General features: G+C 38.4%; 1 protein-coding gene across 1 annotated transcript; it reads left to right on the top strand.

The window, feature by feature from the left end:
* LOC149838910 (uncharacterized protein At2g23090-like) lies at positions 1–8608 on the top strand. Its single transcript, XM_090006873.1, has 3 exons — positions 1–247; positions 321–361; positions 8230–8608. The coding sequence occupies exons 1-3, from the start codon at positions 175–177 to the stop codon at positions 8347–8349; spliced, it is 234 nt and encodes a 77-aa protein (XP_089862999.1). The 5' UTR covers positions 1–174; the 3' UTR covers positions 8350–8608.
* The last annotated feature ends 2675 nt before the right edge of the window (positions 8609–11283 follow it).

Genomic DNA, 11283 nt, shown 5'->3' with positions numbered 1-11283 from the left:
CCGATGTGTGTGTGAGAGAAAAAGAGAGAGGGAGAGGGCCATTTGTTGCCTTCTCTCTTCCTTTTCTTGCATCTGTTCTTCAATTCCTCTCTCTCTCTCTCTCTCTCTCTCTCTCTCTCTCTCTCTCTCTCTCTCTCTCTCTCTGCGGCGCTTCTGAATCGTAACACAGACACGATGGGAGGAGGGAACGGGCAGAAGTCCAGGATGGCACGCGAGAAGAACCTGGAGAAAATGAAAGCCCCCAAAGGTTCCTTATCTCTCTCTCTCTAAAATTTTGCAGCCTCTTAATCTGATGGCGGGTGTCGACTCGTCTAATGCAGGAAGCCAACTGGAAACGAACAAGAAGGCCATGACCATCCAGGTATTTCCCTCTCTTTTTTCCATCCCCATCCCGATCGATTCGGGAATTCCCACTTTTTTCCCTTTGATCGTAGTTGGTAATTATGCCTGCCAAAGTTTTCCAGTCCCTTTTTCCTGGTGTGATTTTGTTCTGTCACTAGATTAGAGTCTGATTTATGGTTACCTTGATTGCTTCTTGGGAGTTCGTTCCAATTTGTATTTGGGTTGTTGCATTATTTGGGTTACAATGTGTATAAAACGTGTGAGACATGAGCGATTGAGACTAAAATGAAGGATTCTTCTTTTTTTGGTGGATGTTGGCATATGAATTCGTTGTCCCATCTTCTTCTGTTTTTTATATTTGTTCGATAGCTTATGTTCTTAAGATGATCAATCACCAAATCTTGATCCTCGCCTTTGCAATTCAGCTAGACCGGAGTCGGTGGTTTCACTTTCATGTCGCTGTGAGATCCGTTGGAGTGTGATTGCTCGATGGTGTTCTGGTTTATCTCATGTCTGGAGGACCTTGATTTCTTTTGCTTTGCGAAATTAGTTGCCTTTTTGTGATTATAAAGGCACTGTTTTTCACGTTTGTTTATGGTACTATAGTGATTTTAATTGGAAAGAGGTTTTATGAGTAATATCAGGAATGAGGACAAATATTTGGACTAGAGCAGCACTTTTCCTAGGAGGCAAACTTTTAAAATTGAGCTAGAGATGGCCGTGATATTTATGAGATTACTTGTTTTTTTCACTTTGAGATTCCGAAAGGGAATTTCATTTGAAGCATGGTGCGTCAAATGTCCTCGTTGCCACCAAGTTCAATGTTAAGAATAATGATAAAAGAGGCTAGAGGTAAAGAAACAATGATCTTCTCTGCCCGTTGTCAGCTTGCACCAGAAGAGTTGGGAGGTGGAATATCTTATATATTGAAAAAAGGGTGTACTTCAGCATTTCCAGCATCCAAGACTAGAGTTCCTCTTCTTTTACTAGAGAATTTAGCACAACCATGACACTTGGTCTCCTAAAGACCCCCTGTTGAGGGACTTGGATCAAGGACCAAGAAAAGAAATGGGTGAAGGTTTGGACATGGTGTATAAACTTCATGGTACTTGTGTTTGTAAATACCAGAAAAGGGCAGACACCTAGAGGTACTTTATGTCTGGATTAGGCCTGGCTCTTCATTTTTATATTCAAGAATAGGAAAAATAAGATCATGCCTGATAGGGAGAAATTCAATGTTGGTACTGCAAAGTTAACTTGTTACAGTCACAAAAGTTTGTATGTTCAACAGATTACCAACCCAAGTGTGGAAGAACCATTCTTATCTGAAATTGGTTCCTTTTCTCTTTTGCTGATTTTTATATTTCTTTGCAGTATCTGTTGTTTCATGCTTTCTTAGTTTTTAGTAGATATACGCAGTCAACTTTTATAGGTCCATTCCCCAAATACCAGGTCCTAGTTTTAAGTAATTGCAGAACATTGAAATGTTTTTTCATCTGTCTATTCTATATCTTCCTTTCATAGTATGTTAAACATGTGTTAGACTGTTAGGTAGTCAAAGCCAAGTGTCTTATAACTATGATTGTGAGATCATAATTTATCTAAACAGTATCCTATGTGCTTAGACAATGTCATGCAATATTATAGGTGCTTTCTCCTACGTTTTCTAAGGTTGAATGTGTTTGAAATGAGAGGCAGCTATAATTTTCTCTAATGATCACATCTTCTTTTATTGACTAAATCGGTAAACATTGTAGATGTTGCATACATTTTGATCTTTTCTAAATAGTAATAACAAATGACACCATTTTCATGACAAATTCTTTTTTTCTTCTCTTCATTTCGTGAGAGGATGACCACCACGATTCTGGTGCAGTTGATGTGTTCTTATTGCCTAGCTAAGAAAATAAAAACATATTTTTTTCACTTCTCTCATGCTTTACTTTTTGGTCTTGCCTAATTTATTTTACTAAGTAAATAATTAAGCATCATTTTTAAATGTGGCATAACTTAAGTGTAAGTTTTTTGCCTTGCATAATAGTGGCAGTGTTACAGGGTTAAGCATAAGCACTTGAAATACAATTTGACTTTTTTTTTCTTTTATTCCTTCCATGTGCACTGGTGCACACTGCACATGCATTTTGCTGGTATAATCAAAACCCCTAGCCTGAATGTTGTTCTCCATTACAAATGGCTAACCATGAGTGGCAAAATGTTCCAGACAAGGAGGTTCAGCTACCCCAACTACATTAATTGGGAATGGGCGTAGATAATGTTGTCAGACAAAACAACTAGCTTCAAAAATGAAAGCACCAGGAATAATCCACATTTCAAGTCAAGATGAAAGATGTGCATGAGGGAACATCATTTGTTAAATCCTTTAAATCATTTCCAAGCTTTGGTACTCTCTGTTAAACCCTAGGTACCTGAGGTACAAATCTCCTTGGTAACCAAAAAGATAAGGTATGCTTAGTAAGGAATCATCAATCCAGCAACCCTCTCAAAATATAACCTTGTCCAACATGCTTTATACCAAAGTAGATAAGAGATTTTTTTTTATTTTCTTGAGAAGCAAAATATATAATAGGGTTTAACAACCACACAAGAAACCTTAAATTTTTTAGTGGAAGACCTAACATCCATGCAACACAATTCCATGAGTCTATCCACATGATTCTTTCTCTCAATTCTCATGTATTAAATCCACTTTTCCACATGACTCTCTCTCAATTACTCATTTATTAAATCCAATTTAACTTTATCCATCTGAAATATCTATCAGCCACGTTTTAAGCCCCAACCCATAATACATGGTTGGGAAATTTCAGCCGACCATGCATCCTTTTTCCAAGAAAAGCTCCACAAATTATGTTCTTGACCTGCTTTAGATAGCAACTGGTAATATTTCATCATCAGAAGCAATCCAGCCACCAAAATCCATCCCTTGACTAACTCAGCCTGCTAAGGTTGCAAAAACAATGGGTGAGATGCCAGAACACAACCGATTTACCAAAAGAGCCTTAACTTCCAAAACCACATCCAGCCTGTTGAAAACAACAAATTGGACCTATAGCCAGCACATAGCAGGTCAGGCCCATATTCTTCACTGTGACCAAGGTAATAGCTCGGGTAACTCAGCGAGCTATTATGCTATTAAAATAAATCTAGATGCAAACTTCTAGAAAATGGGTGTACAAAACCAAGATCACTCTAAACAAAACTAGACCAGATCATCAACTGAGACATGTCACAAAATGGGCCTGAGCAGCTCAAAACATAAGACAATCAAACCCATTTCCATACCTCATAGAATCAGGCGAAGAAGATGAACATCTTGGCATGATGCTATTTGGAGCTCATTATCATAACAAAAGCAAGAGAAAAGACAATAAGGAATACTCCCAGAATCCCAGTGGAAGACATTGGACCTGCGAAACATAATCATAATACATCTATTTTGGGGTTGATTGGTGTAAGTTTTATAAAAGATATTTTTAAAAGTATATTTTCAATAAAACGTTTGTGCAAACCGCACACTAAATAATAAAAACTGGTTCACACTAATGGTGAGATCCAAGTCAAACTCAAGGAACGGGACAAAAGCTAAGTATTCCAAACAGAAACACACCTTTATTGCCTTAAAAAAAATTTGAAGTGCGGCAAACAAGCACGTAAATCCTATTACAAAATGTCGAGCAGAAGGAAAATTAATACAACCCGATTCAATATGACGTAAGGCCCTACTCTAACTAAAATAAAAGAAAAAGAAAAAGAAGACGAAGATGCCTCTGCTTGCGAACCACGATCCGTGTATGCGGGTGTTGATATCTTAGTGTGTCCACCTTAACATCAACCTTCCAGCCCACATCAGCTACCTGCACAAACACAAAAAGGCAACCAGAACACAAACTACCACACGACTAGGTTAGTTCAAAACGAATAAATAAGAGCAGTCAACCTCAAATAAAAGAATTAAAAATTCTAAATACAACTCCCCAACATGACTTGATTGGGTTATGATCTAGAATAGAGTGTTCTCGCTTCTAGGACATAACACCACAAAAAAAAATCATGAAACAAAACTGAACCAATGCAAAAATGATGATTTTGTCCTACGTGATTTCGATAATTTCTTGTCTTGACAGATTCTCGTAAATCAAATGAACGGACAAGAGCGTCGAATCCTAATGAAAATTTTCAGATTTGTTCCTGACACTTAGAAATCTGACGCAGTTTACGTAGTTGAAAAACTCCAAACGAATCACATAAAATGACTACGAAAAACAGAAAAAAATGCAAAAACGCTAAACTGTGTGTTTCTGAACAGACTGCGGGAAAACAACGCGCCAGTCCGTCAAATGAGTTCGGAATCTTACGAAAATTTGCAGATTGAAAATAGATTCGTCCATAAACCTAACCCAATTTATGGATTCGAAAAATGTATCCGAAAACACCAGATACGCACAAAACAATATCAGAAAAAAAAAACTCGAAAATCAAGAATTACCGATTTTTCATAAACTAGCCAACTATTCTAATTAATGTTGCTGATGTTGAGATGGATGTGTGGAAATATAATAAAAGATAAGATTCAGAACGAGGAGATACGTAAGAAGGTAGGTGTTGCACCCATTGAAAATAAGATGAGAGAGAATCGTTTACGGTGGTTTGGACATATTCGGCGAAGGCCTAATGATGCTCCAGTTAGAAGGATGGAGAAATGGGAAAATATATTAGTTAAAAGAGGTCGGGGTAGGCCTAGGAAGACATGGATGGAGGTGATAGGAAAGGATATGAATGCTTTGAACCTCACCGAGGACATGGCATTGGATAGAAATGATTGGAGGAGAAGGATTCATGTGGAAGACCCAGAATGATTTTCTTTTTTGGTTCATATCGCCGACCTCAATTGTTTTGGGATGAAGGCGTAGTTGTTGTTGTTGTTGTTGTTGTTGTAGCCAACTATTCTAATTAAATATTTTTAACAGAAAATACTTTTAACAAATCAGATTAACAGAACATAACATGAATCAATATCCTAAAGAATCAGAGAAAATAGAATAAAAATAAAATACAGAAAACACAAAAGACGCCTAACTCGATCCAATCGGCAGCTTGAATTGGACGATGGTCGATTCAAGCCATCGATCTCCCCTTTTTTTTATTTCAAAAAGAATAAACAAAATAAAACGCAGGTTATATGCTAAATAAATAAATCTAATTAAATTTAATCTAATCTATAAACAAAAATCCAGAAAAGAATAATAGCTGAAATTAAAAACTAGATCTACAATCGAAAGGAGGAAGAAGGAGGTGCCGAATGGCCGATCCGGTATCTCCTCACAGGCCGGATTGAGAAGAGAGTGAGCTTGGCCTCGTGGAGCATGTAACAGCCTCCCGGAGTTGCTCTCACGTAGAAAAAGAAAATAGAAAAAGAAAAAGAAGAAGAATAAAGAAAGGGAAAAGAATAAAGAAGAAAAAGCAGAAGGCATTGATAGAAGAAGAAGAGAGATGAGGGGATTCACGTGAGATGGGAAGAGGGGAAAAGGGAGAGGGGGGCGTGCTGTAGAGAAGGCCAAACTGGTTTCACGCCCCCTCTATAGCTACTTTTTATATTAGGTTTTTAGGTTAGAATAAGAATTACAAAACTATTCTCAAATTAAAAACTATTTCAAAAAACTACCTACATCTAGTTTAAATTACAAAAACAAGGTGATGCCAAGAAGGAAGGGTGTTTTTGAAATTTTCTTAATTAACCATTGTGGATTTGGGTTAATTGGATTGCAAATCACGTGTGGATTAGATCCAAGATCCATCATACGCTATGTCACACGGACTCGGCTCCAAGGTCGCCGCACCCGCGTCGACACGCACCGACACGGGTGCGGACACGGGTGCGGCTCGGACTCGGTCAACCCGACCCTGGGTGTGGTCAACGCACCCAGGGTCATTTTGGTCCATTTTTTGGAAAATTTTTTTTTATTTTTTTTTTTTGAAATTTTCTGGGCTACAGCTGTAAGGAAAAAAACCCATCACAACTAAAATACCTGTACACTTTCAAGTTTTAAGTACAGAATGGGCACAACTCAAGTTTTTGTGGTTTTTTCCTGTATGAAGAAAGTGAATTATTACAGTGTATGAAGAAAGTGCCCAAAAGTGAATTATTCCTGTATGAAGAAAGTGTACAGAATGCCTTCACAACTCATCACCTGTCCCCTAATGGGCACAACTTTGACCGAGTCATCTATATATATATATATATATATATATATATATATATATATATATATATATATATATATATATATATATATATATAGCCGAGTCCCCGTGTCCAAAATTTTTGAAATTGCGCCGCACCCGTGTCGCACCCGCACCCGCACCCATGTGACATAGATCATACGTCATTTGGATTAGATCTGGAACCGGTTCTCTTTGAAATTCGTTCCAAAACCATAAAACGGCTATAACTTTGTCGTTTTAGCTCCAAATTGGACGGAATTCGAACCATGGCTCCTCGACACCTGAAACAACATGGGTATCGAAACAATAAAAGACAAATAAATACATGAATTTAATAATAATATTGAATGCATTTTCATGCATTATCATTGATCTTCCAAGTATATTGATCCTTTTTGCAAATTTTCTGAGCTAAGTTGTACATTCAACTAAGACATGATATTTCAAGCAAGTCACGTTTCAGGTGATACACAGAATTATAGCTTCTTGCTTGCAGTTCTTGTCTATTGCTAGCGAAGCTTCAGCAGTTAGCCCTTTTGTCAGTTATGTCTCATGTTGTTCCAACCACTGGTTGAACTGGAAAAGACCCTGACATGGTTGGAAAACCAGGTTGAGGATGTACTTTGCAGCCCAAAGCTACCTTGTAGCTGTCATAGAATGTCAACTGTCCTTAATAACAGTCATCAGTTCCTGATGGTCCAAGTTTTAATTTTGTTTTGTGGATTTCAAATACTCTGCCTCAGTGATGGAGGCCTAGGACATCTGCTTGTAACTGCTGCTCTTGTTGGTGACTTCTTTTTGCTTGTTTTTCTTCCATTTTTGCAGTTTAGAGTTACTGAACTAGTTTAACCTAAAATAAAGTAGTATAGCTTGTTGGCTTTGTATCTTTAGAACAATTGGTAGGTTGGTGGTAAGGTTTCAGGTTTCGTACATAAGTTGGAAATACTTATATAGATACATGTCAAACGATCGTTTGATTTAATTTATAGAAGTTCCTACTTTCCTTCCTGTTGTGGCTTGTGTTGACGTTATTTGTTGCACACATATTTGATTGTTGACATAATTGTTCTAAGGGTGTTTTTATATAAACTTGTCCAGTTAATTGGGATTAAACTATTGACGTATTCTTCCTCATGTGTGAGGTATTGCCCCTTTTATTGTTTATGCTTTCTCAGGGCATGCTTGAACTATCATTTGTCAGACTATCATGTACTCAGACAGCAGTGTTGCTCTCAGAGTTGGGGTCTATTAGTTTGCATATCGGCAAAAATATGGGACAGCATGGCTTGCCCAAAAGTCATCACTGTGGATAGTTTTTGCACGTATTGTTTCTTAAGATTGGTGCTTGCTAGAGCTTTTGACTATTAAGAGACTGAGGTTGGATCTTGACAATATGCTGAGTTGAGTAAATAACTGTGATTGCTTATATAGCTGGAGATACAGAATTTTTTCAGTTGGATGTTTTTGTGTGCTTGATCACGACATGCAGTCCATGAAATTAGCTGGATGCTGTTGTGGCCAACTTTGGTGGTAACACCGGAGCAAAATTTCTCTTATTGGACAATCTCTCTCTCTCTCTCTCTCTCTCTATATATATATATATATATATATATTGTTCTTATTTGACTTTGGTGGCATTTGCAGTGCAAGGTGTGTATGCAGACGTTTATGTGCACAACAACAGAAGTCAAGTGCAGGGAGCATGCAGAAGCAAAGCATCCCAAAGTCGATCTTTATCAGTGTTTTCCCCATCTCAAAAAGTAAGTCGACTGGCATGTTATCCTTCAAAAGATGAAGACATCACAAACGGCTTCCAAGACTTGGCAACAGTTGCTAGTAGCTATGTTCTAAAGTTGTTGCATGGTTTATTTCCTTGGCAACTCTACATATAGCTTAAGTCATTGTGAACTACTAAACGCAAGGCTTTGTACCTCTTTTTGTTCTGTTGGTTGCACCTGCCTGTACGTTTACAACCTGAATGTTGTCAAACTTGTATCATTTGGCCAACGATGGTGAATCTGCCGATACCGATTCTCAAGTGAATAGTTCTGAATCAGCCAAAAACTAATTCCTGTGCAGAATGTGACACGTGTTGAAACCATTAAAATAATATTAAAATTTAAATTTTAAGCTATTTTGTACATTTATTAAAAAGCAGCCGGTTCAGATCTATATCCGATCGAATTTCTGATATAACACTGCCTGAAACCAGAGAAACTGTCTTCTTTTATATAGAACTTGCTGGTCGTTCTACTGTTTTTTACTTGTCAGTCTGATTGGTCTTATGTTGAGGAACATCCTCAGATCATACATGGGTCAAGTCACTCTTATGCTCGCTGATAATGAAATCAAGGAATTAAACTTCCAATGGAATGTCACCACGTCTACCAAGATGGTGATTCTTATGGTTAGGCCTGACACTTAGAGATGAGTTACTAGATTTCTTGGTGGCTACGATCAGTGAAGAAAAACGTAAAATCAAATAAATGGAGAATAACGAAGAATAACGATTCTTTATTCTCTTATTTCTTGCTTGGAGCCAAGGGGAATACAATGAGGTATTTATAGAACAAATACAATGGAGATAAGCTACAAGTATAATGGTAAAGATAAGCTTGACGTGCCCTCAGAGTCCTCATAGTGTAGTGCAAAAAATACTTTTCAAACGTGGACTTCTCTCAATAGGCTTCAAGAGTTGTATCAAGCGAAGACTCCATGTCAAAAGAAGTTCTTCTCATAACAGAAGTCTACTGTGTGAGAACTTCATATGACACGGTATCTTTTACTCCCCCTCAAGTTGGGGCATGGGGATTGAGAACGCCTAACTTGGACTTGAGATGAGAAAAGTGTTTGCTTTGGTAAAAAGGTCTGCAAGCTGACAATGCGAAGGAATTAAACATGTTGCAATGAGACCACTTTGAATCTTTTCACGCATGAGATGGCAGTCTATTTCGATATGTTTAACATGCTCGTGATAAACGGGATTTGTTGTGATGTGGATGGCAACTTGATTATCACAGTGCAATATCATGGGTTGAGAGTGATTAATTCCAAAATCCAGCAGTAGTTGAGCCACGTGAGTTCACAACAGGCGAGGGCCATAGAACGGTATTCGATCAAGGACCGTGAGGCAGTGGATTGCTTCTTGGTCTTTCAAAAAATTAAACTGTCTTTGATCATGATGCAATAACATGATGTAGAGGGACGAGTCAGAGTCACAATAACCAACCACTTGGAGATGACTGGTAGAGGATATTAGAATACCTTGTTCGGGACAGGTTTTGAGATATCGAAGGACTCGGAGGGCAGCATCCATATGAGGTTGTCGTTGTTGATTACTAATCTGACTTGGGATGTTGACTGCGAAGACGATGTCAGGGCGGGTTATTGTAAGGTATAACAACCGGCCCACTAAACGTCTATACATTCCCAGATCTTCGAGTAAAACACCATCATCATTATTGAGTTTGACGTGCGGCTCCGTAGGAAACTGGTTGGGCTTGGTTCCAAGAAGGCCCATGTCCTGCAAAATATCAAGAGCATATTTGCGCTGAGATAAGAAAATATCAGCTTTGGATCGTGCAACTTCAATACCGAGAAAGTACTTCAGGCGACCAAGGACTTTCAATCGAAATTGCTGATTAATGTTAGACTTAAATTGTCTGATGTATTGAATAGCATCTCCTGCAATGATGATATCATCCATATAAAGTAGAACAAATATATGCTCCCCATTAGTGATCTTTGAAAAAAAAGAGTTGTCAACCTTAGATTGTGTAAAACCTTCCCTAAGCAGATAATGTGAGAGCTTGGCGAACCAGTTTCAAGATGATTGCTTAAGTCCGTACAGTGACTTGTGCAGTCTATAAACTTTACGCTCCCCCTAAACCGAAAACTCGGGTGGCAGTGTCATGTACACTTCTTCCATGTGATCCCCGTGAAGAAAAGCATTATTAACATCTACTTAGAATAGATGTTGATTTTTTATGGCTACAAGGGCTATCAAACATCGCACAGTGACTAACTTGGCGACGGGAGCAAAGGTTTCATTATAATCCAACCCTTCAATTTGGGTGTAGCCTTTGACCACGAGTCGGGCTTTGTATCTTTCAATGGAACCGTCAGAACGATATTTGAGTTTGTAAACCCACTTGCAACTAACCGAATGTTTTTCCACAGGAAAATCTACAATCGACCAAGTGTGATTCTCTTCCAATGCTTTAATTTCTACAGCCATGGCCTCACGCCAGTCCTGTGACTTCATGGCATGGAAAAAGGTTTTGGGTTATGTGGTTTGAGAGATAGCACTTAAGAAGACACAATGGTCCATTGGAAAATGATCATACCTTGGAAATTTTGAGTGCTCATGATTGGTGGTGGGGACCGCCTCTCATGTGTCGGGCGACTGGAATATGGGAGCAACAGTGTAACAACTGTAGTCCTTGAGATGCAGTGACGGTTGTAGACTTCTTTCGGATTGGCGAAGATGGACGGGAACAAGCTCAATGGTTTCGGGATTTGGATCAGGGGAAATAAAAGTGGGAGTTTCACCGACTAGGTTGGCGAGAGAATCTTGATTTTCATAGGATTGGGGCTCAAAAATGGGAATGGGTAGGGTGTGCCCCGCCTCTTCATCCAGAGTGTTATGATCTTCAAAAGAAAAAATATTTTCATAAAACTTGAACTGACAAATATCAT

This window comes from Nuphar pumila, chromosome 5 (genome assembly GCF_984573655.1).
Source record: "Nuphar pumila chromosome 5, dmNupPumi1.hap1.1, whole genome shotgun sequence".
Lineage (NCBI taxonomy): Eukaryota > Viridiplantae > Streptophyta > Magnoliopsida > Nymphaeales > Nymphaeaceae > Nuphar > Nuphar pumila.
Note: the sequence above shows the minus strand (reverse complement) of the source record. Positions and strands in the feature narration are given on the sequence as shown.